The sequence below is a fragment of the Salmo salar genome, chromosome ssa22, assembly GCF_905237065.1.
Source record: "Salmo salar chromosome ssa22, Ssal_v3.1, whole genome shotgun sequence".
Classification (NCBI taxonomy): Eukaryota; Metazoa; Chordata; class Actinopteri; order Salmoniformes; family Salmonidae; genus Salmo; species Salmo salar.
In genome coordinates this window covers 12,185,555-12,211,032 of record NC_059463.1, presented here as the reverse complement: position 1 = coordinate 12,211,032, position 25,478 = coordinate 12,185,555, and the positions used below count along the sequence as shown (strand labels likewise).

Here is a 25,478-nt window from a genome sequence, read left to right as displayed (position 1 = left end):
CTTAGTCTCAGAAAAATCGAACATGCCGTTATAAAAGAATGACAAGGTGGTTTGTGCAACCTGGGATTTATTTAAGAACCGAATGAACATGAATACTGTAGATAATATTCCTAACAGCCAAACCTGAACAGCCACCACTCAGGACGTGACACAAAGTCCAGTATAGTTGATCCTGTTATCCAACAAGAATTTGCATGAAGTGTCTCTGAATAAAGAATCCCACAAATTGGGACTCTAATGTGGGATTTTCTGAGTGTGCTGGACAAAGCATTGAACCATCAGGTACTTAAAAGTATATGAGGATGACAGAGTAGACTGTGGGTGAAGAATTTGGTTCCCAGCAATAAAGGATAGAATGACAATGTAACTGAATATTTACATTACCAGAGCATAATTAACTGAGTTAACATTATTTACAAACTAAACTGCAAAGATAACATGCAAGTCAAACAATTGTATCAATTGAGAACATGTCGAGATCATGTCATATCAAAACAAATATCCACAGAAGTGGTAATCCTTCCAATTTTCATGAAGATGACATTTCAAAAAATCAGACTCATGATTTTTAATTTCCTGTTCATCCCACCAATAACCACACTTAAACTAAATCCTATGTCCAATCCCTGTCAACATCTAAGGTTTCTAGCAATAATTATGAAGGCAGTTGAAAACAAATTCAAGAGTAGTTCTTGTCGTTAATGTAGGTAGTCCCATTTAATTTGTGTCGTGCTACAGTGTCAATGACCAAGCTTGAAATGAAATAGTTATATGTAAGAAGTATTTGATATGATGCATTCGAGAAGTTCTCACCTTTGTTACAATAGAATAAAACAATATAAAAACTCAATATCATTGAAAATGACCTTCAATGTTTCACCACTAGCCAATTTAAAAATGTTTGCCTTCTCTTCACAGATTCCCTGAACATCAACTTGTTCGACTGTAATCTAAAGCGTTAATGCAGTCCCTGTACATGCTTTCTCATAAAGGTACAGAAGAGTCTGAAAGTGTCAAAGGCAAGTTCTCCTTAAATAGTCCAGTGGTCAAAGTTCAATGAAGTACCCAAAGATGTAGGATGTGGTCAGTGCCAAACCTCTTGTAGAACCAGTGTACAAACTACGTGTTGACAGAGTGGAATAGCCGGAGCTAAGCAGAGACAGAGCAGCTCTATAGTAGAGACATGAAGCCATTATCTGTTGAATCCTGCTGGTCAGACCTTCGGGAGCTTTTGCTGGGGTTGGGCGTGGTTGAATACTTGGGTGGGTATCGGATAAAGAGACGGTCCTCCTCCTTCTTGATCCACCGTAGAAGCTTGGTTATGGCGTTAATGGCACAAGCCTTAGTCACCAAGGGGCTGAAGCAGGTGTACAATTCAAATTTACTTGTGACCTATAGAGGAAAGGACAAAGATTGCAATAAGCTGACTTAGCAGATCCATTTCAACAGTTTCAAATACTTTGTAAATTACTGTTACGTTCCATCGAACTGAAAAGTACGCAGCATAAATGCTAGCAATAGCTCACTTCATATCTACACCGGAATGAGGGTCAGTGAGACCAACACTCCAGACTAAATCAGCCTCCAGTACAGAGAGCTTCTTGGAGCTTCCCATAGTAACACTTCCACGTGTAAATCCTTGTGGGAGTGACATACCCAGGCCAGCAGCGTTTCCCTCTCTGCCACGTGGTAGATGAGCTTGAGGGCCCGGGAGGAGCTGTGGATGCGGCCGTGCATGTAGCGGTACAGGTCCAGCAGCCTCATCCTCTCCTCCTCCGTGCTGTAGGGAGCCTCCATCTCTGGGCTGAAATCGACAGCACACAAATGTCAAAAAATAAATAAAAAGACATCAGACATTATGCAGTGCATTTGAAAAGTATTCAGACGTTACAGCCTTGTTCTAAAATGTATTCAATTAAAAAAAGGATCCTCAATCTACACACAACACTCCATAATGACGAAGTGAAAACATGTTGTTAGAAATGTTTGAACATTTATTAAAACGTATAAAACAATAATATCTTATTTACAAAAGTATTCAGACCCTTTGCTATGAGACTCAAAATTGAGCTCAGGTGCATCCTGTTTCCATTGATCATCCTTGATGTTTCTACAACTTGATTGGAGTCAACCTGTGGTAAATTCAATTGATTGGACATGATTTGGAAAGGCACATACCTGTCTGTGTAAGGTCCCACAGTTGACAGTGAATGTCCGAGCAAAAACCAAGCCATGAGGTCGAAGGAATGGTCCGTAGAGCTCCGAGGCAGGATTGTGTCGAGGCACAGATCTGGGGAACAGTACCAACAACTTTCTGCAGCATCGAAGGTCCCCAAAAACACAGTGGCCTCAATCATTCTTACATGGAAGAAGTTTGGAACCACCAAAGCTCTTCCTAGAGCTGGCCGCCTAGCCAAACTGAGCAATCAGGGGAGTAGGGCTTTGGTCAGGGAGGTGACCAAGAACCCGATGGTCACCCGGACGAAGCTCTAGAGTTCCGCTGTGGAGATGGGAGAACTTTCTAGAAGGACAACCATCTCTGCAGCACTGCACCAGTCAGGCCTTTATGGTAGAGTGGCCAGACTGAAGCCACTCCTCAGTAAAAGGCACGACAGCCTGCTTGGAGTTTGCCAAAAGGCAGCTAAAGACTCTCAGACCATGATAAACAAGATTATCTGGTCTGATGAAACCAAGATTGAACTCTTTGGCCTGAATGCCAAGCATCACGTCTGGAGGAAACCTGGCACCATCCCTACGGTGAAGCATGGTGGTGGCAGCATCATGCTGTGGGGATGTTTTTCAGCAGCAGGGACTAGGAGACTAGTCAGAATTGAGGGAAAGATGAATGGAGCAAAGTACAGAGAGATCCTTGATGAAGTCCTGAGCGCTCTGGAACAGGTTCTCAGACTGAGGTGAAGGTTCACCTTCCAACAGGACAACAACCCTATGCACATGGCCAAGACAACGCAGGAGTGGCTTCGGGACAAGTCACGGAATGTCCTTGAGTGGCCCAGCCAGAGCCCAGACTTGAACCTGATCGAACATCACTGGAGAGACCTGAAAATAGCTGTGCAGCAACGCTCCCCATTCAACCCGACATAGCTTGAGAGGATCTGCAGAGAAGAATGGGAGAAACTCCCCAAATACAGCTGTGACAAGCTTGTAGCGTCATACCCAAGAAGACTTGTGGCTGTAATCACTGCCAAAGTTGCTTCAACAAAGTACTGAGTAAAGGGTCTGAATACTTGTGTGATATTTCAGTTTTTTTATAAATATGCAATCATTTCTAAAATCATGTTTTTGCCTTGTCATTATTGGGTATTGTGTGTAAAACAATTGAATCCATAAGGGAAAAAGTCAAGGGGTCTGAATACTTTTCCGAATGAACTGTACATGAAAATGGAATTGCCAAACAGCGTTCAGCAAAATATACATGTTTGCTTCCCCAACTTTGATCAAGCTCTAATGTAAGTTAGACAGGCTAACATTTCAGTCTAACGCAGCATCGCGTGGGGAATATTTATTTCCCCAGTTGTATAAGATTTTGCAAGGTTGTGTTCACTGGTACAACTCGTCTAATAACAAACCCAAAGCTACCAATCAAGATAAATAGGTCATTTGGCTTTTTCTTACAGTGAGAATTATACAATCTTGTTAGTATCATTATAGATATCATGCACTTTCAATTTCTATGATTCTTTAATATTAGGATGGTAAAATGCAACAGGCCTACTGGAGGTTGCATATGATCTGACCTGAGGCACATGTTTTTCACATATTACACATCTCCCCTTTGACATTCCTTTTTTGAGTAATTATGTGTGTAGGCTCATCTGTCTGCACATTAAACACATTGCAGAACCAGTATCCAGAATATATTTAGTCCAAAAAGTACATAAAAAAAGAAAAGAAGTTACATGAACTAGACCGATGTGTATCATTCATAATCATTCACGGGGTAAAGGTTACAAAAGGACAACAGAATAGAAAGCACCTACCTGGTGAACTGGGTGAGCTGCTTGTGGTTGTCTGGGACGTCAAAGGGCTTGTACATGAAGTGCCTGAGGTCTGAGACGCCCACCTGGCTCACGCTGTAGGAGTGGGCCTTGGCTATGAGGCTCAGGGAGCTCTGAGCCAGCATGGCCACCTCTATCCTCCTCTTACACTCTGCCACCGCATAAAAGGCCTCCTTATCCGTGGAGAGCAGCAGCAGACACACAGTGCATTCTGGGGGGTCCAGGTAGGAGATGTAGGCATAGAAGTAACAGTCAGGGTTAAAGAGAGGGAGGCAGATGGGAGTCCAGATCTCTCCGGCCTGGAAGGCAGAGGAGGCCCCAATGAGGTTGAGCAGGAGGTGGACGTCAGCAGGCTCCAGCCTGGCGTCCTCGATCACCGTCTTCTCCTGAACGATGGTGAGCAGCTGGTTCTTGGCGATGAGGATGGAGAAGACCAGGTTTGGGGTGATGGCCTTCTGCAGGATCTGGCTGAGGGAGTCCCTGAGAGAGGAGACCAATGGCAGGCAGTGCACCGCTGCCAACAGGAAGCTGGGGTCCGAGTCCACCAGGTTGAGGAGGCCGTCTAGGATCTTCTCGGAGCCGGCCAGTAGTCGCCGCAGGTCATAGTTCTTCTTGTGTTGGAAGATGCGAGCGATGCTGGCCTGGGTGAGGATGCTGATGATCTGGTAGTAGACGTAAAGGAGCTCACCACGCAGCTGCTTCTCTGATTGACGGCTGCTTGACACAGACACCAGCACCAGAGGACCCTTCTGCATGAACACCACTGTGTGCCCATCTGAGGGTGAGGGGGTAGAGAGTACAGACATGGAGGGGAAAAAAGGATGTAAAGCTGTACAGGGGGAGCAAATAATGATGAATAAACACCTATAGTGAACAATTCATTACACTTTCAGTAACAGTTATTGTCAGTCATGAACGTAAGGAAATTCTAGAAATTCTCACCTGAGTAGACAGAGCGGATCATGTTGTCACTACTCTGGACAAAGGACACCAGTGCCATCATGACTCCCATGGTAGACGACAGTGCCTCTTCACTGCCGTAGCGGGAGTATATGGGCTTCCCTGCTTCACTCAGGACAAACACATGCTTCCTGTGCTGCCTCCAGCTCTCCGCCGTCACGTCTTCGTCCCGGTGGGATGGGGGGGCCTCTGGGGCGCCAGTCTCTGACAGTGGAGAGGAACGCCTCTTCACTCCCACACCTTGCTCCTCCAATTTACTCCTGGCCAAAATAGTGACCATAAACTCCCCTGAGTCATCCTGCCCATTCTCAGCTGAAACCTCCTCTGGGACAGTCTCTGGTTGACCACCTGAACAGTTCTGATATTCTATCTTACCGCACGCATTAGTCTCTTCCTCCTTTACCAGAACAGGAGCCTGTTCTAGATCCTGGTCAGGAGCTGCTTGTAGTCCCTTCTCTCCCATAGAATCTGATATAGGTGGATATGTAGGCTCCTCTAAAGTCACATTGGTGTTTTTGTCTCCTCCCACTGTTCCAGCAGGCTCAGGAACTGTGTGATTGTCAGAGGGCAGGGCAGGAGTGTGATAAGAAGAACGTGGAAATCAGACAATACTCAGTAAAATAATCACAAACACTGCAGATCTCCCTACTTTCTTTGTGGAAGCATTTCAAGATCAGCTACATTGCCATTAAACCTCAAGTCAATCTCCACAGCCCAGCGGGAAATCGAATTAGTATAATACAACAATCCCCATAAAAATAGTATGTTGAAGCTAGAGATATGGTTTTTTTGCATGGGCTGCGTCTCAATCCACCGCATCCTCCGATACAGGCATTCCGCATCTGCAGTGAAAAGTGTGTCAGATATAGCACAGACACTTCAAAACAAACTTCCTTCTGTTTTTCCATGTTTGAATCTGTAATTCAATGCGTTTCTATGGGCTAATAGCAGTAAGGCCAAATTCAATATTTCATCAAATATGTTGTACACCTAAGAGGTCCTAAATTTCCAACTGAAATATCTAAATGATCCTTGGTATGACCATCTTAAAACAATTCCAGATGTTAGTTTAGTAGACTCCAGAGGGTTAAAGATGAGCTAACTTTCATTCTGGATTAGATGTCACATGACATAAGAAAGGCATTTCATTACCAGTTGACGGGATGCAGTCAGCAGAGGGTGGATCACAACTTGTTATCTCCCATGTCTCTCCTTTTTCTTGACTGTCATCTCTCTCCATGTTGACATCACAGACACTGTAAATCACAGGAAATGAAGCATTCATTGGCATACTAGTCATTCATTTGATATTCAGTTAACAGTTCATGTCATCCTACAACAGCACACCACTTGGGTTCGAGCTACGCACCTGGCCACAAACTGGTAATGCAAGTAGCTAACGCCTAGATGACGAGCCAGGTTCAAAATGGGTCAGCAGATGTGGCTTTAGCTTCGGTAGCAAGCCTTCAATGGCATCTTGATAAGATTAAAGCCCCTGCAGTAAGAACATAGCTAAGTAGCCGTATGTTACTCGCAACGTTAGCTTTATCGACTAATAACGCTTTAAAACTTCAACTTGAGTCGTTCGTTTCTTAAAACAGCTAAAGCCACAGACAGGGGGAAGCACATTTGCATCCAAACCAGGGCATCTTATTGTTAAGTTCATATAAGTTCATAATTTGGAACTAATATATATATATATATTTAGCCGTAAGATGCTTTTGGAAAACCGGGCCCTGAACACATCATCATCATTGCAATGCCAACGTTAGGTCTAAATGAAAACGCCTTGTAATCTAACGTCATCATAGCCAACTACCATAAGGTTTAAATGAAAACGTATCTTATTCTAGCTAATTGGATTAATTTACCTACCTAGCTAGCTAGCAAATAAGATAGTTAGCTAGATTTGATTCATTTAGCTTTTCTTCCTGCATGTTTTTATTGCAGGCTACCCCTCACTACACACACTAGCCAGCAAAATACATTCCAGTGCTCCCGAAAACCCCAGTTTTGACGCACACTGATATAACTTGAAATATTGTACAAAAAAACAAAGCTCACCTACGTTTTGATATTCCGTTGTTAAATCGTGTATAACGGGAATTTAGGCCATATAACTGGTAGGCAAATTGCCGAAAAACAATTTTTACACTCAACAGCACATCCGGAATCCCAATGGTGACAGCAGATAGGATACGTTGGCCAATGGTAATTTAGATGGAGCAAGTAATAAACCAATGAGAGGAACTCCCCCTCCCCAGTCAGAGTGCGTGCCAGAGCCGGTCTAGAAGCACGGTTTCGACTGCTCCTGTAGTTTTGCTACAGTACTGCAGTTTAAACAAAGCTTTTTATAACTCTCTTGCACAGGCTCGATGTACACTCACTGGACTCAAACTACAAACATACTACACTGACACTCATATTCACGCCACAAACACACATGCTGCTGCTACTCTCTTTTTTTATTATCTATGCATAGTTACTTTACCCCTACCTACATGTACATATTACCCCGACCAACCCGTACCCCTTGTATATAGCCTCATCATTGTTATTTTATTGTGTTACTCGTTTTCCTTTAGTTTATTTTGCTAAATGTTTCTTACTTAATTTTTTTTAACACTGGATTGTTGGTTAAGGGGTCGTAAGTGAGCATTTCACGGTAAGGTTAACTCTACACCTGTTGTAGACATTGGCCCAATCTAGGTTGTGCCTTTTAGATTTTGAAAAAATTAACTAAGAATTTTTAACTTCTCTTGTTCGACATTGCAGGCGACTGCCGACTGACTGATCTACAAATCACCTTGCGTCATGAATAAATACTGATTATTAGTTGTAGATCAGTCAGTCAGTCACAATTTACCAATGATACATGTGATGGGAAAGTCAGCTCTTTTAACTGACTGATCTTTTCAAATCATTCAGTCAAAAGAATGAATCTTTCGACTAATTTTGTTCATTTGAGTCAGTAATACCCACAGCATGCAGGACCCCTTACCGGTGGATAATGAACTGAAAACTCGAAAGAGTTATGATTCTACAAGCCTCTCGTTCACATATCATAGCGTGCAGGCAGGACCCTATTCCGGCGAGCTGAAAACTCAAAAGAGTCATGATTCTACAAGCCTGTCGTTCACCATAGGGGGCTTATTGGAGATGTAATTTGTGACTGATACTTTAAACAGTGTACAATTATTGATTGTTAGGCAAACAAATAAAAAAAATGTATACACTGGTTGTGCCTCAACCGGACTAGATTGTGAACGACTCTTGGCGCAATGCATTGCTTGAATGCCAAACGATTCGAAGTTCGGGCTGTGTATGTTTTGCTGTTACAAAGCTGTGTCCATCGATAACATTCAATAATCAATTATTTGCAGTCATTCTTGCACCATGTGATCAATTATCAGTTCTAAACATGTATTTTTATTCTCTATGCTCATGATCTATTTTTGTGCGCGAAAATGACAGACAGTTGTTGGTCGGAGCATGTCTCTGGAGCCGCTGAGCCGGAAGAGCGTGTATTAATCCTGCTGTATGACTTATTGTGGCCTGGTCTGCTTCATCTGTTTCGCAAGCGTTCCCGGAAGTCTCGCGATGTTGCGTCTCTGGGTTTAGAATCTCTGAAATATGTAGCTAACACTAAAAGCAAATATTTACATCTCTGAGTTCACTCAAATATTTTTGACGAATTGTAACAGTCAGCCCTAACGTTAGCTGGTTTGGGTAAGGCATGTTTTTTGACAAATCATACACGTTGGGTGGCGTTTTATAAAATGGAAGAGCCGTGGGATTTCGAGTTTTTATCCCGTATTGTGGACGGGTTTGTGTCGTTTCTTTCCGAATTTGTGGATGACTGGTTGGCTAATGATATGAGAGTGTCAATATTCAAGATCTTGTTTAGCTGGCTTGTTGTCAGTCTCATTGCCATCCACTTCGCTTGGAGAGTTTACGGAAACACTGTGAACGATATGTATTACCGACAAGGTGAGCGCTACAGGAAACTAGTTAACATTCATCATATAATGTTTGCCCCCATGACGTTTAGGTCCATGCTAGCTAGCTACAAGTAGCTACACTTTGAAACGGTGGTGATTATGTGAACGCTTCCATACAGCCGTTACACAGTAAGTAGTGTAAAGCATATAGTACAGAGGATTTTCGTCCAACCGATACTTCCAATTCCTGACTTGAGTCCATGTGCCAGACCACAACAATTGGGTAATCTGACTCATTTGGGCCGACAATGTTTCATATAGAAATTATTTTTTAAAGGTTGTCCCTAGAGTTCAGGGTTGCCAGGTGTAGCCTTGATAAATGACTACTGACAATCTGCCCACAAGGCCTGAAATTGCAGCACAGTCGAGTTGCCACATTTAGCCAATTAACTCTCCATAACCTTGACAGAATTACGAAGGAATCTCGATGTAACTTTTAACGACCTTAGAAGCAAAATTCGTTTTTCCATTAAAATAAGAATTATTGCGACCTAATGTGACTAATAAAGAAATACACTTCAAAAAACGAATGTTAGGCTATTTTCTGGCAATTGTGCCAGATGTTAAGACTATAAACCGTTAGGAATGGCTTATTGGAAGATTGATTTGTCATAGGCTAGGCCCACTGACTAAAATCTGGGTTTATGATTGTAATTCCATTTTGCCATGGTTTGGTTAGCTAGATGCAGGTAGCCTACAGCCCCCAATAGCCTACGCAGTAGATTTAGCAGCTTGCTTAGTTCAAATTGGCATTCAACATGAATAGCAAGGCGATCTCGTGGTAAGAAGTGCGTCCGTTGCCCAATAGGCTACCGAGGATGGGGGTCATCATTTCAATCACTGAATCAAATATTAATAATATGGATATGAACTGCAGCTAGCAGTATTCATGAATTATTTTTCACAAAAACAAATCCCCCAGAATATATATTTGGTTTACTTATACTTTCCATTATTATTTAACTGATAAGACAAGACTTGATTATACATTTTTTTGCTGACATATGATGGGGATTCCTGGTTTGCCTGGGCTGGGGTCACTGGGCAAGAAAAGTTGACTGATAGGGGTGCTGTACAGCTGTGTTGAAGCCACTGTTCCTCCATCTTGGCACTCCCCCACCCCACAGTGGTGTAATGCAGTGGTTCCCAACCCTTTTTGGTTACACTACCACCAACTGCATTTTGTCTACCTGGAGTACCCCTGAAGTACCCCCTCATGTGCATTTTACCAGTAGGCATATGGTCTCATGAATCTTCAAGTACATCCAGGGTTCCCAGTACCCCTGGTTGGGAACCACTGATATAATTTAACAAAGTAAAAAATACTTTGAAGTACTACTTAAGTATTTTTGGGGGTATCCAGAGCTTGATATTAAACCTCTTACATCTAGCGGAACGCCTCACCAATATCCAATGGTATAGCGTGGCGCGAATTACAAATACCTAAAAAATGCAAAAACTTAAATTTTTCAAACATATGACTATTTTACACCATTTTAAAGACAAGACTCTCCTTTATCTAACCACATTGTCTGATTTCAAAAAGGCTTTACAACGAAAGCAAAACATTAGATTATGTCAGGAGAGTACCCATCCAGAAATAATCACACACCCATTTTTCAAGCTAGCATATAATGTCACAAAAACCAAAACCACAGCTAAATGCAGCACCAACCTTTGATGATCTTCATCAGATGACACTCCTAGGACATTATGTTATACAATACATGCATGTTTTGTTCAATCAAGTTCATATTTATATCAAAAAACAGCTTTTTACATTAGCATGTTTTGTTCAGAACTAGCATACCCACCGAAAACTTCCGGTGAATTTACTAACTTACTCACGATAAACGTTCACAAAAAACATAACAATTATTTTAAGAATTATAGATACAGAACTCCTTTATGCAATCGCGGTGTCCGATTTTAAAATAGCTTTTCGGTGAAAGCACATTTTGCAATATTCTGAGTAGATAGCCCGGCCATCATGGCTAGCTATTTTGACACCCACCAAGTTTGGCACTCACCAAACTCAGATTTACTATAAGAAAAATTGGATTACTTTTGCTGTTCTTCGTCAGAATGCACTCCCAGGACTTCTACTTCAACACCCAATGTTGTTTTGGTTCCAAATAATCCATAGTTATATCCAAATAGCTGCGTTTTGTTCTTGTGTTCAAGACACTATCCGAAGGGTGACGCGCCGGCGCGTATCGTGACAAAAAAATTCAAAATATTCCATTACCGTACTTCGAAGCATGTCAAACGCTGTTTAAAATCAATTTTTATGCGATTTTTCTCGTAAAATAGCAATAATATTCCAACCGGGAGACGTTGTATCCGTTCAAACACTGAAAGTAGAAAATGGAGTCGTCACATGCACGCGCGTACCAGTGTCATTGTTCTCAGAACGACTACTTTCCAAAACCCCTACTGTTTTTCGCCCAGGGACTGCAGAGTTATCATTCCACGTTCTGGCGCCTTCTGAGAGCCTATGGGAGCCTTAGAAAATGTCACGTTACAGCAGAGATCCTGTATTTTCGATAAAGAGGCTACAGCAGGCCAAGAAATGGTCAGACAGGGCACTTCCCATATAGAATCTTCTCAGGTTTTGGCCTGCCATATGAGTTCTGTTATACTCACAGACACCATTCAAACAGTTTTAGAAACTTTATGGTGTTTTCTATCCAAATCAAATAATTATATGCATATTCTAGTTTCTGGGCAGGAGTAATAACCAGATTAAATCGGGTACGTTTTTTATCCGGCCGTGAAAATACTGCCCCCTATCCTAAACAGGTTAAGGCTTGTCCACTTGCCCAGGGCAAGTACAAAAAAAAGGGATAAAACAGATTTATGTTGTCCAAATGGACAAGTAAAAAAAAAAATTCACGCAAAAAACACTATCAATCAATTTAGGCTACTCCGATCAGAATTGGATCCGTGTCCTCCGGATCCAATGTGTTTGCACTGTCCTCTATCTAACCAATCTCTGCAGAGCACATGGGAGTATGATTATTGTAGGCCTGCATTGACAGGCACAAGCGGTCTGTCAATCATGCAGTCGGGAGATGCGTTTTTGAGATCACAGCAAGCTTAGCCGCATTTTGTTCATATTCGTTGATAGTGAGTTATTTGCCCAGTTATAGCAAATTTCTGGTCAGCAATAAAAATCCTGTAAAAGTCATGATGTGTGTGCCAGTGGGCCGTTGCCAGAGGAGCGAGAGACATTGCGCAGCACGTAAATTATATACAGATTAAGCAAGGTACTAAACCCCCCCACAAAGTAAAATACTGCACTGATAGGCTACAGTATAAAACCTGTCCATCAACCCTCCATCTGGAGAGCTACTGGGTGTGCAGGCTTTTGAACCAACCCTGATCAAACACACCAGTCAACTTATCAAGGTCCTGTTGAGCAGCTGATTTTTTACGATGTGTACGATGTGTTGTGTTCGAGCAGAGCTGGAGCAAAAGCCTGCACACCCAGTAGCTCTCCTGGAGGATGGTTGGCCACCCTGCAACATTACAACTACAACAAAATACTTTTTTGTAAAATAATTTCCTCATTCAATGAACCAGGGATCAAATGGCTAAGATGGGCGAGGTAGCTAACTAAGATGTTTATCTATTTGTAAGGCTAAAATATTCAGTGAACAGGGTAGATCTTCACAGCATAGGAGTTACTTGTCAATTAGGCTATTCTAAGAATATTTTCGTACTTTGTCAAAATTACATGGCCAGTATTGAATAGAGGAGAATCCTAGATGATTTTGAGTGCTTGATTAACGGTTTTACAACCTGAGTATTCAGCATTGGTTTCATCAACTTCGCACCCCGTATCAACTGCATGTCGGCAATTTGCGATTATACACAAGTGCTGGTGAAAAGTAATTTTAGGACATCGGACATAACAGTGACATTAATACATGCTAATTGCTAAATAGTCAACTAGCCAATTTAAACATATTGTGTAGTTAGGCTTATTATCTAGTTAAGGCCACAACGGCAGGAGATATATACCACATGGGATCAGAGACCAGCAGCCTTCCATTGTCAATACCAGTGATAATTATGAATGTTATTTTGTGAAGTGGTTCCTTGCATTATACAACACAATTTATTAATGTATTTGTTACAGACCATTTTTGAGGGGTGGGACAAATGACTTGACTCAAGTAAAAAGGCTGTTGTACTTTTCCGGAGGACAAGTGGCTAAAAAGTTAATGTCAAGCCATGGTATCTGTACTTTATTTGACTATTTATATTTTTGACAACATTAACTTTTATAGCACTACTTTCCTAAAGAAAATATGTACTTTTTGCTCTTATACAGTTTCCCTGACACCCAAAAGTACTCAATACATTTTGAATGCTTAGCAGGGCAGGAAAATGGTGAAATTCACCTACCTCTGACCTACCTCTGATCTGGCAGACTCACTAAACACAAATGCTTTGTTTGTAAATGATGCATGAGTGTTGGAGTGTGCCCCTGGCTATCCATAAAATATAATTGTGGTGTCTAGTTTGCTTAATATAAGGAAGTTGAAAGGATTTATAGTGTTTTGATACTGAAGTATATTTAAAACCAGATGCTTTTAGACTTTTACTCAAGTATTTTACTGAGTGACTTTTACTTGAGTCATTTTCTATCACAATTGGGTACTTTTTCCATCACTGCCAGTGTAAAACATATATTTTGGAAACTTTAGAAAAGCATTTATTAATGTCAACATTTGTTTTTACAATGTTTATTCTATTACAGACACGAATGTATACTTTGAAATTATATTATTTGAGCTGAAAAAAAAATCAAAATTTTCCTTAGTATAATTTTGAGATTACTAATGTTACTGTCCCCACTAAAATAAAAAATACTTATATACGTGTAATTTTGTTCTTGAAATACTGTAGAACTCCATTAATTTCTATAATTTAGAGGACTGCTCAGGAGTGCCAATATGGCTGACCGGTGGCTTCAAAGCCTCGCAATTGCCGAAACATACAGTAGCATCAGCAATCCAGGGTTTATATACATCATTGGATGACACTCACTTGTCTTGATCATTGATAAGATTTGAAATAGACAAGATCGCGGCGTACACATTGTTGGATTACTTCATGTAGCAAAACATATATATATTTTTTGAATAACTGACCACTTGCAACAGAAACATGGAAGTTTAGAAGACATGCATTGTCTTCCAAGTCGGGAATTGAGGAAGTATCAGCAAGTAAAGTTTGGTCAAATTCCCTGTGCTATGCTTTACACTGGGAAAATCCATTTTGCATGGCCCAGTGCCCCAGGTGGGCAGTTTGCTCATTTTAGACCAATCCATTGGTCCTGAAGTGAACACCACCCACTCGGGGCACTGGGCCATGCAAAACGAACTTGACCGCTACCTACTTTGTAACGACTGTATGGAAGCATTCAAATACCATGCCGTTTCAAATTGTACTAGTTCTATGTCTGAAAGGCATACTGCCATGTAGTTTCAACCGCAACTGGATTCTGACAGGACATTGGGCTTGATCTGTATAAACCCAATGTCCCGTCAAATTGGAATCCAGTTGCGGTCGAAGCTAGCTGCCATGAAGTGCTAGCTAACATGTATTGTTGTGCTCTAACATTTTAGGTACTAGTGGACAGAATGGAGGCACACCTGACACTGCACCTCACCGCAGTGGATGGTAGGTGTCCAAGCATCCATGTGTCTCCCTCCAGGTACCCATAATACTGACTTGTTCTCTACAGTCACAATACAGTGTCGTTTTCTCTAGCTATTCACTGGACTCCACACATTTGATTTTCCCATTATGAGTTTAGTTAACGCTAGTTGGTTGCTTCCTACTGTTAAAAGCAGTGTGTGTACCTAAATGAAAAAAGAACCTTTACAAATGTAGATAGAGAAAAGCTGACCCCCCCTATATCATTTGGGATGCTTTTAAGGCGTACATTAGGGGAATGATGATCTCATACTCTGCAAAAGTTAGACATTTTTATTGAACAAAAATAAAATCACTATTTTCGAAAAAGTCCATAAACATTTTTTATTTACAAGGTAAGGAAGAAAATAACATTTCTGAACTTAAGCAGGAATATGATATTTTACTTTTGAAGAGAGCAAACAACTACAGGCTGAACTCCAATAAAGCATACTACTTAATGGTAAACAAACCTGGTAAACATCTTGCAGCAGTCAAAATGAATACACGCCAATAGTTATAATTTTAAGATAAAGATGCGTTAATTAGAAACAACACAATTAATTACAATTTTAAAAGCTATGAAAATCTATATAAATCAGAAACAATATTTCACTTTAAAAAAAAAAAAGATTGCCGTTTTGAAACTACAGTAAATGTGCAGTATGGTATTTTGGAAGCAGGTTTTGCAGATTCATACTGCATTTAATGTACTGCAGTTATGCAGTTATACTGCAGTTATACTGCACTCTGACTGCAATCTTTTTTCTTAAGGGTTAGACTGATCCTACAGCCTTAGACTCATCAACCCTCAATTATCAGAAGATAAAATAAACACTTAAAACAGACTTGATACATATCAATCAAACTGTTTTATTAAAAATAGACGCACAAATACAAAATGTTTGGAACACCTTCCATAATATTGCCCTCAGAACAGCCTCCATTCGTCTGGGCATATGGACTACAAGGTGTGAAAAGTGTTCCACAGGGATGCTGGCCCATGTTGACTCCAATGCTGCCCACATTTGTGTCAAGTTGGCTGGATATCCTTTGGGTGGTGGACCATTCTTGATACACACGGGATACTGTTGAGCGTGAAACCCAGCAGCGCTTCACTTCTTGACACACACAAACCGGTGCGCGTGGCACCTACTACCTACCATACCCCGTTCATAGGCACTTAAATATTTTGTCTTGCCCACTCTGAATGGCACACATATACAATCCATGTCTCAATTGTCTAAAAATCCTTATTTAACCCGTCTCCTCCCCTTTGTCGACATTGATTTCATGGGGATTTAAAAGGTGACATCAATAAGGGATCATAGCGTACACCTAGGTTCACCTGGTCAGTCTGTCATGGAAAGAGCAGGTGTTCCTAATGTTTTGTACACTCAGTGTACAAGAACGTTTCAGTTTAATGCATTGTGCAAAAAAACAAGATATAGATTTGATGCAGAAAAAGGCTTTTGACTGTTTCGAATGGCCTTTTCTATTCAAAACTTTGGAAGCTTTCAACTTTCCAGCTGAAATAATGAATTGAATAAAAAATATACACATATTTTAAAGCAAAAATATACACAATACATTATCTGATTAAATTGCTTTAGAAAGGGGCATAAGACAGGGATGTCCTCTCTCTCCCCTTCTGTTTGCACTGGCAATTGAACCTCTTGCAGAAAGAATTAGACAGGACCGAAACATAACAGCTATCATTATTGGTAAACATATATATATATGTGTGTGTGTGTGTGTGTGTGTGTGTGTGTGTGTGTGTGTGTGTGTGTGTGTGTGTGTGTGTTTACCAATAATGATAGCTGTTCACACACACACACTTATTTGCAGATTATCTCCTGATATTCCTGACCAATATTAAACTCTATGCCCCCCCCTTGCAAAAAAATATTTTCAGAACTTTAAAATATCAGGCTATGCCATTTACATGGGCAAAAAATGAAATCATGGCAATAGGAAAAATAATACTCATGATCTACAGTAATCCTTTAAGTGGACCACAAAAAAATGAATTAGGATGCTTAATAAGTGACAACAAACCACAAATATATAAAGATAACTTTATCCCATCACTCAGCAATATGAAAGCAGATCTAATTAAATGGAAAAATCTTCCCATAAATCTTACAGGTAGAATAAACCTCTTCAGAATGGCATGGCTCCCAAAGTTTTTATACTTATTCTCAGTAATACAAATTATCCCACTGAAGACATTCTTTAAAAAAGTATACTTGGTCATAAGACTTTTATATGGGCAAATAACACTCCTAGAACAAAAAGGAAAGTTTTACATCTTCCTTAGTCTGAGGGTGGTTTTAACTTTCCAGACTTGGAATTGTAATCAACTCACCACCCAGGGCTTTTTTACTTGCGACATATAGTTAAATGCACTAAAGAGGAACGATGGGTACATATTGAAGATGCGCATGCTCATTCCAATAATCTTTTCACGTGTCTATTTTCAAAGGATAAAGCGAAAGAACATAAACAAATTCATAGTTAAGAGCACTATAACAATATGGGAAAAAATTCAACATATTCTACAAGAACCAATATCACTCCCTAAAAACGCATCCTTATGGAACAATCCTTGGATAGCTTTTCAGAATTCACTGATAAATTGGTCCACATGGAAAACTAAAGGCATAGAAACCGTAAATTACTTGGTAATAGGAAATACATTTATTTCCATGACTGCATTAAAAAGCAATTTTGGACTGACCAATAAAAAAATGTTTTTTCACGTACATGCATTCAATTTTCCTATGAAGAAATTTCATTTCAAAATCTTTTGAACATCAGAGCAATCTTGAGGGAATCCTATTTGAGTCAGAAAATGATATTCATATGACAAGTAAGATATACAAAACCTTGGAGAGAGCCTACCCAACTGACTATCTCTTTAAAAAATATATAAACTATTGGAACCAAGACCGAAAAACTGAATGTTGGAAAATAACTAATGAAATTACAGTTAATGAAAATGTACGCTTAATACAGTATACAGTGAGGGGAAAAAGTATTTAATCCCCTGCTGATTTTGTACGTTTGCCCACTGACAAAGAAATGATCAGTCTATACTTTTAATGGTAGGTTTATTTGAACAGTGAGAGACAGAATAACAACAACAAAAAAACAGAAAAACGCATGTCAAAAGTGTTATAAATTGATTTGCATTTTAATGAGGGAAATAAGTATTTGACCCCCTCTCAATCAGAAAGATTTCTGGCTCCCAGGTGTCTTTTATACAGGTAACGAGCTGAGATTAGGAGCACACTCTTAAAGGGAGTGCTCCTAATCTCATTTTGTTACCTGTATAAAAGACACCTGTCCACAGAAGCAATCAATCAATCAGATTTCAAACTCTCCACCATGGCCAAGACCAAAGAGCTCTCCAAGGATGTCAGGGACAAGATTGTAGACCTACACAAGGCTGGAATGGGCTACAAGACCATCGCCAAGCAGCTTGGTGAGAAGGTGACAACAGTTGGTGCGATTATTCGCAAATGGAAGAAACACAAAAGAACTGTCAATCTCCCTCGGCCTGGGGCTCCATGCAAGATCTCACCTCGTGGAGTTGCAGTGATCATGAGAACGGTGAGGAATCAGCCCAGAACTACATGGAAGGATCTTGTCAATGATCTCAAGGCAGCTGGGACTATAGTCACCAAGAAAACAATTGGTAACACACTACACCATGAAGGACTGAAATCCTGCAGTGCCCGCAAGGTCCCCCTACTCAAGAAAGCACATATACATGCCCGTCTGAAGTTTGCCAATGAACATCTGAATGATTCAGAGGACAACTGGGTGAAAGTGTTGTGGTCAGATGAGACCAAAATGGAGCTCTTTGGCATCAACTCAATGAGCCGTGTTTGGAGGAGGAGGAATGCTGCCTATGACCCCAAGAACACCATCCCCACCGTCAAACATGGAGGTGGAAACATTATGCTTTGGGGGTGTTTTTCTGCTAAGGGGACAGGACAACTTCACCGCATCAAAGGGACGATGGACGTGGCCATGTACCGTCAAATCTTGGGTGAGAACCTCCTTCCCTCAGCCAGGGCATTGAAAATGGGTCGTGGATGGGTATTCCAGCATGACAATGACCCAAAACACATGGCCAAAGCAACAAAGGAGTGGCTCAAGAAGAAGCACATTAGAAAATCTGTGGAGGGAGCTGAAGGTTCGAGTTGCCAAACGTCAGCCTCGAAACCTTAATGACTTGGAAAAGATCTGCAAAGAGGAGTGGGACAAAATCCCTCCTGAGATGTGTGCAAACCTGGTGGCCAACTACAAGAAACGTCTGACCTCTGTGATTGCCAACAAGGGTTTTGCCACCAAGTACTAAGTCATGTTTTGCAGAGGGGTCAAATACTTATTTCCCTCATTAAAATGCAAATCATTTTATAAAATTTTTAACATGCGTTTATCTTCATTTTTTTGTTGTTATTCTGTCTCTCACTGTTCAAATAAACCTACCATTAAAATTATAGACTGATCATTTCTTTGTCAGTGGGCAAACGTACAAAATCAACAGGGGATCAATTACTTTTTTCCCTCACTGTATAAACTAATGTATATAATTTATTACACGGGGCAGAATTCGCAAATTCTACAGCACAACGGCAGAGTCATGTCTTAGTGTAAAACTAACAATGACTCAATAATCCATGCCTTCTGGGAATGCTGTAAATTCCAAAAGTTATGGGCGGAGTTAGGTTGGCTGTCAAAGTATTACAATATAAAAGTACTTTTAATCCGTCTGTCTGCATATTTCAAGACATGGCTTATGAGGTTGCAGTCCAATGATTTTGATGATACTTTTCTCGTCAATCATCTTGAAAAAACGTATACTTAAACTGGAAATCAACCAATCCTCTATTGTTAACACAATATAAAGGTCAATTTCTTTATTATCTAAATGTTGAAAGTGCTTGGGGGACGGAGAGGGAAAAAATTGTGCAGTTTTAGGCCATGTGGCAGAGAGTGATGTGGGCGCTGGAAATGGGGGTGTGAGCAGGTGGGTCTGGGCAGGTGTGGTGATGTACAGTTGAAGTCGGAAGTTTACATACACTTTAGCCAAATACATTTAAACCCAGTTTTTCACAATTTAATCCTTGTAAATATTCCCTGTCTTAGGTCAGTTAGGATCACCCCTTTATTTTAAGAATGTGAAATGTCAGAATAATAGTAGAGAGAATGATTTTTCAGCTTTTATTTCTTTCATCACATTCCCAGTGGGTCAGAAGTTTACATACACTCAATTAGTATTTGGTAGCATTGCCTTTAAATTGTTTAACTTGGGTCAAACATTTCGGGCAGCCTTTCACAAGCTTCCCGCAATAAGTTGCGTGAATTTTGGCCCATTCCTCCTGACAGAGCTGGCGTAACTGAGTCAGGTTTGTAGGCCTCCTTGCTCGCACACGCTTTTTCAGTTCTGCCCACAAATTTTCTATGGGATTGAGGTCAGGGCTTTGTGATGGCTCTCCAATACCTTGACTTTGTTGTCCTTAAGCCATTTTGCCACAACTTTGGAAGTATGCTTGGCGTCATTGTCCATTTGGAAGACCCATTTGCGACCAAGCGTTAACTTCCTGACTGATGTCTTGAGATGTTGCTTCAATATATCCATATAATTTTGCTCCCTCCTCATGCCATCTATATTGTGAAGTGCACCAGTCCCTCCTGCAGCAAAGCACCCCCACAACATGATGCTGCCACCCGCGTGCTTCACGGTTGGGATGGTGTTCTTCGGCTTGCAAGAATCCCCCTTTTTCCTCGAAACATAACGATGGTCATTATGGCCAAAAAGTTCTATTTTTGTTTCATCAGACCAGAGGACATTTCTCCAAAAAGTACGATCTTTGTCCCCATGTACAGTTCCAAACCGTAGTCTGGCTTTTTTTATGGCGGTTTGGAGCAGCGGCTTCTTCCTTGCTGAGCGGTCTTTCAGGTTATGTCGATATAGGACTTTTTTACTGTGGATATAGATACTTTGTACCTGTTTCCTCAGGCATCATCACAAGGTCCTTTGCTGTTGTTCTGGGATTGATTTGCACTTTTCGCACCAAAGTACGTTAATCTCTAGGAGACAGAACGCATCTCCTTCCTGAGCTGTGTGATGGCTGAGTGGTCCCATGGTGTTTATACTTGCGTACTATTGTTTGTTCAGATGAACGTGGTACCTTCAGGCACTTGGTAATTGCTCCCAAGGATGAACCAGACTTGTGGAGGTCTACTATTATTTTTCTGAGGTCTTGGCTGATTTCTTTTGATTTTCCCATGATGTCAAGCAAAGAGGCACTGAGTTTGAAGGTAGGCCTTGAAATACATCCACAGGTACACCTTAAATTGACTCAAATGATACCAATTAGCCTAACAGAAGCTTCTAAAGCCATGACATAATTTCTGGAATTTTCCAAGCTGTTTAAAGGCCTTGTCAACTTAGTGTATGTAAACTTCTGACCCACTGGAATTGTGATACAGTGAATTATAAGTGAAATAATCTGCCTGTAAACAATTGTTGGAAAAATTACTTGTCATGCACAATGTAATGTCCTAACCGACTTGCCAAAACTATAGTTTGTTAACAAGAAATTTGTGGAGTGTTTGAAAAACAAGTTTTAATGACTCCAACCTAAGTGTATGTAATCTTCCAACTTCAACTGTAGATGTTTGTGAGCTTAGGTATGTTGTCATTTGTATGTGTGTTTTTCTATTCAAAAATATATTATAATTACAACAAAAAAAGCAGTAGGTGTGTGACTCCTTTCTTTGTCTGTTACATTGGTGAGTTACATTGGTGCGTGATTGTGATAATGTTTTCTATCTGTCAGGGAGAGTGCTGCAGGAGACACCATCAAGACACACCGTGAGTGACAGACGGGACATAACAAGTTGGACTACATTCTACTTGCTCTCTGTCTAATCAGACAGAGTTGCTGAGGGGACACAGACTTGATATGTTGTGCCTTTTCAAATGGGCTGGAGTTCATTGATGAGGTGGGCCTGCAGACGCTTCCTTACTCTACGCTGAAAAATTATTTTCCCCCGGACGGTTGTCATGAAGAGGTAACTGTTATCAGGCTCAGTTTACATCCAGACAGCCACACCATGCGATAAGCTAAGATATTCTCTCATATGCCATATCTTTTTAAATCTCATATTTTAAAATGTAGCTCATGTAAATTTGTACCGCCTTTGATTGGTGAGCCATTAAAATATCTATCCAAGTCTGTGTCCTCTGATTGGTTGTAGCTTGAACTGAAATGTTATTCTAATCTACCGGTAGACAGAATCTGAAAAGACTCGACAACTGCTGTGAGTTGTGACTGCTGTTATGTTCATAACATATATTATTGTATAAATAAGGAGCTGTTTTTATTTCCACTGGAGCAAGGATACATAGTAATTCATGAAGAGTGCACTGGAGCAAGACTACTGTGGAGAAAGTGGTCAGAGATAGAAGCCTTACATCAAATGGCAGCTCCCCTCGAACTCTGATTTCTTTTTCTTGACAGACTTACATTATTATACTCGTTGTACACCCCTTCTATGGCTGGAACCTCCATATTGAGAAGGAGCAAATGCATGAGGCCTCTGACTCTTCTGATTGCTATAAAAATATAAAACAGTGAAGGCCATTAATGCCTTTTATTGTCTCAGGTGCAGGTAGGTACCTGGAGAAGGCTATTTAATTGTACATTTTGTAATTTATGGTCTTGTGCAATTGACTAGTAGATTCTAAAGAATTTTATTTTTTTAATCACATTTAGTAATTTTTTTTCATTTTCTAATATGATGTCCAGCACACAACCCACAATTGCTCTGTACAAGAACACTCCACAAATAACCAAAAAGTAAACAATTTACGGTATTCATTATTTATTATAGACATAACTAACTGCGACTTTTTAAATTAAACGTGGACTTCCAGAAGGGCTTGCTGGGAAGGGGTATAATTGGCAAGGTCAACTTCGAAAAGCTGCGCTCTGAATATATTTAAGTCTACTCTGTATGGATTCATACTGAAATGTGTGCTTAGCTGCTTTCAGGCCATCGTCTTCATCAACGACCAGACACGACTATGGGGATTGGTGGGATCAGCAGGATGTGCACATCCATCACATTGGTACCCATTAACCCTGGTAGGAGCAGTCACTGCCGACCAGACAGGTGTGAAAAGGTGAAGGAATCATTGTTAATGAGGATGCCTTCAGTGTCTAGCCCCTGTGCTCGTGGTTCTTCTCCAAGCCCTGCGTCTATGACCGCCCCTGCTGCCTCAGTTGGCCGTCCTGACCATCTGTCCCACCACTCAGGAACAGGGGACCCTTCGGAGGGAGTGCCATGCCTCCCAGCTCCAGCCCCACTCGCAGGGCTAACTCTTGGTTCTGCCCACCACGCCCCTTACCTGTCAACTGCGCAGTGGGCTCTCCCCCAGCCAGCAGATGGTGGCTCTCCAGCCCTCCCCACGCCAAGCACCTGCATGGCACGCACAAATCCCAACTCTCCACGCCCGTCTCGGGCCCCAGCTTCAGAATCTCAGCAGGCAACTCAGGAGGGGGCTCGTCACGGGAGCAGGGAAAGTGAGCCAGTAGACCATAAAGGCGAGACAGACTGTACGTCCCCACACACCACTGGCGACAGCACAACTGGACGGAATCCGAGCTCCCCCACACGTCACCCTGCGCATTCCAGAGCAATGCTGTTGGAGCCAATCACAGCATTGAGAACAAATGCCACCCTGTCTGACTGCTCTCCAGCCTCCTCCCACCGGGGACCTGCTTGACGGAGGTGGGAAGAGAGGCTGCGGTTAGCCCATAGCGGTCCAGCACCGACCAAATCTCCTCAGGCCACGCCTCAGTCTACAATGTGGGGCCGCTGGGCTTTTAAATCCAGGGGATCTCAGATTACATCAGGCAGAACCAGGGCCACCACCTGTTTAGAAAATGTTAACAGGGAAATTGTATTTTACCAAATATGACCACAATATAAAAGTTAATGTGCACGAAGTTTAGGTTTTTGGGTGAAAGCTCTATAATGAGCTAGTAGAGTTAGAGTCTTATCTGAGCAGGGTGAGCGCAGTGTGCAAGTCCGCCTCCCTTCAATAACGACGGCATGGCGAACAGAGTTAAGCTCCTGAATGGTAGCCCCAACACCAAGCCAGTCTGTGTGTAACATTCTGTTTTTCTTGAAGAGAGATGAGTGGGACTGGGGCAGGCAAGAGTGCAGACCCTCCTACATGTGTTAAATGTCCAATGCAGCAGAATGTATCTCTATAAAATCATTTCTGGGTAACAATTAAGTCTTACTGTGATTGTTTAATTAAAATGGTGTAATAAAATGTTTTGTTTAGCATAGAGCAATTTTTCAAGCAAGAATTTAGCCTAGGACTGACTGAGTGGAGAGAGAAATAAAACAATTGTTTTTGGCATAGTTTTGAACTTTTTCTCTGTGGTCTAACTAATTTATTGCACGGTGATGTCACCATAGAAGGTCAAAACAGGTAGACATTTAAGGCGGTCTTTTCAAACAGCTCTTACACTAAATGGGCATTATGCTATTTTCACAATTTAACAGTATTACTCCAACTTCATAGTGTGGAAATATGTATAAAATACAGTAAAATCAAGTGTTTGACTGCACTGGGCTTTAAAGATATTTATGGACACCCTGTAGCTTCGGTGATTTCAAATGAAGTAATAACTATATAGTTTGTTCGACAATTAAATTGTGGTAGTAGTTCGGTATCAATTTACTTGAAATTAGTACAAGCAACAGGTCATTCTGTCAGTGTGCTGGCCAGCCTCTTGATACATTCGGCTGCTCCCTGGGCATCAGTATCAGCGTCTGGCAGGTTGTGTTTAGCTCCCTCCATCACTGTGATACGACTTCCATTCTTCAACCACATCTGGCTGAGGAGAAATTAATTTACCAACCAACCCATCCCACCCACAAACACTTATTCTAGTTTGAGTTGCTTACTCTTTCCCATGCTGCTGAAGTGTCTCCTTTATCCCGTGTGGCACTCACTCCTCTCACCAAGTGGTCTCCCACAATCCTCTCTGCCTCGGCAGCCATACCTGACACATTTTTGCCAAAGTCCACAAGGTGAAGGTTGTTTCTGAGCGTGAAGCTGTGGCCATTCACTAGGAAGGTGTCCCCTGTATGCTCCAGACCCCGCCGCACCACAATGTCTGGTTGCACACCTGTAGCAAACACCTCCCATGCCCGCATGTCTGAAAACCGTGGATCCCCTTACCCCCACAAGGGCCAGTAAAGACAAAGGGGCCTACTAGTTGACCTTCTGTCCCTTACCTTGAGATGCCCACACAACACATCAAATAACCACATATTCACTCAGCATTTAGTTGACAAGACTCAAGTCATTATGAGAGAATCCTAGTGAGGTTGCCTACACAGGGTATGGGGAACCTCTGGATTTCCTCTGTGTGAGAGCTGTGTACTTGCAGAGTCAGGATCAGCACTAAGGCAGTGTCGCAAAGTTGAATGTGTATCTTCCGTGTAATGATTGACTCAAGCTTGACCATAGGGCAGAAAAAAAGTGAGCAGGCTGTGTGTTTGTCTTCAGATGATTTTGTACAATCAGGGACTATACAGGGTCAACCCAACAGCAGTGCTGCTCAGTTTGAGCTAATTGGTATAAAATATTGGCTTTGGAATGAGGACAGGGCCACCTGTGCCACCTTGTGGAGTGAATGAGTGGTTAATGTTCAAACCTCTTTCACTTATAACTCTAACATCAAGATGG

The 25,478-nt window shown here is 41.3% G+C and overlaps 2 protein-coding genes and 1 pseudogene across 5 annotated transcripts; 1 reads left to right on the top strand and 2 right to left on the bottom strand.

The window, feature by feature from the left end:
• Positions 1–50: 50 nt before the first annotated feature.
• mon1bb (MON1 secretory trafficking family member Bb) lies at positions 51–7,195 on the bottom strand. 3 transcript variants are annotated; one of them, XM_014166248.2, is made up of 6 exons: positions 7,041–7,195; positions 6,129–6,232; positions 4,959–5,525; positions 3,999–4,791; positions 1,657–1,804; positions 51–1,392 (listed from the first exon to the last, which is right to left on the bottom strand). In XM_014166248.2, the coding sequence occupies exons 2-6, from the start codon at positions 6,214–6,216 to the stop codon at positions 1,171–1,173; spliced, it is 1,818 nt and encodes a 605-aa protein (XP_014021723.2). In that variant the 5' UTR covers positions 6,217–6,232; positions 7,041–7,195; the 3' UTR covers positions 51–1,170. The 3 variants fall into 3 exon arrangements, with proteins under 3 accessions (XP_014021723.2, XP_014021724.2, XP_014021725.2); XM_014166249.2 differs by having other exon boundaries at positions 7,045–7,190; XM_014166250.2 differs by lacking the exon at positions 7,041–7,195 and adding an exon at positions 6,346–6,449.
• Positions 7,196–8,551: 1,356 nt separating this feature from the next.
• Positions 8,552–21,939, top strand: LOC106582802 (T-cell leukemia translocation-altered gene protein homolog). Of its 2 annotated transcripts, none has more exons than XM_014166242.2 (3): positions 8,552–8,966; positions 14,617–14,671; positions 21,544–21,939. In XM_014166242.2, the coding sequence occupies exons 1-3, from the start codon at positions 8,756–8,758 to the stop codon at positions 21,584–21,586; spliced, it is 309 nt and encodes a 102-aa protein (XP_014021717.1). In that variant the 5' UTR covers positions 8,552–8,755; the 3' UTR covers positions 21,587–21,939. The 2 variants fall into 2 exon arrangements, with proteins under 2 accessions (XP_014021717.1, XP_014021718.1); XM_014166243.2 differs by having other exon boundaries at positions 14,617–14,705.
• Positions 21,940–22,864: 925 nt separating this feature from the next.
• On the bottom strand, positions 22,865–24,943 carry LOC123729724 (glycerate kinase-like; annotated as a pseudogene).
• Between the last annotated feature and the right edge of the window lie 535 nt (positions 24,944–25,478).

Excerpts from the sequence above, each read along its gene's own strand:
- mon1bb (XM_014166248.2), bottom strand. The coding sequence starts at position 6,216 with ATGGAGAGAGATGACAGTCAAGAAAAAGGAGAGACATGGGAGATAACA. Across the intron at positions 4,792-4,958 it reads GATCCGCTCTGTCTACTCAG|ATGGGCACACAGTGGTGTTC; the intron begins GTGAGAATTTCT and ends CCTCACCCTCAG. Across the intron at positions 1,805-3,998 it reads CAGCTCACCCAGTTCACCAG|CCCAGAGATGGAGGCTCCCT; the intron begins GTAGGTGCTTTC and ends TGTCGATTTCAG.
- LOC106582802 (XM_014166242.2), top strand. The coding sequence starts at position 8,756 with ATGGAAGAGCCGTGGGATTTCGAGTTTTTATCCCGTATTGTGGACGGG. Across the intron at positions 8,967-14,616 it reads CGATATGTATTACCGACAAG|GTACTAGTGGACAGAATGGA; the intron begins GTGAGCGCTACA and ends CTAACATTTTAG. Across the intron at positions 14,672-21,543 it reads GCACCTCACCGCAGTGGATG|GGAGAGTGCTGCAGGAGACA; the intron begins GTAGGTGTCCAA and ends TCTATCTGTCAG.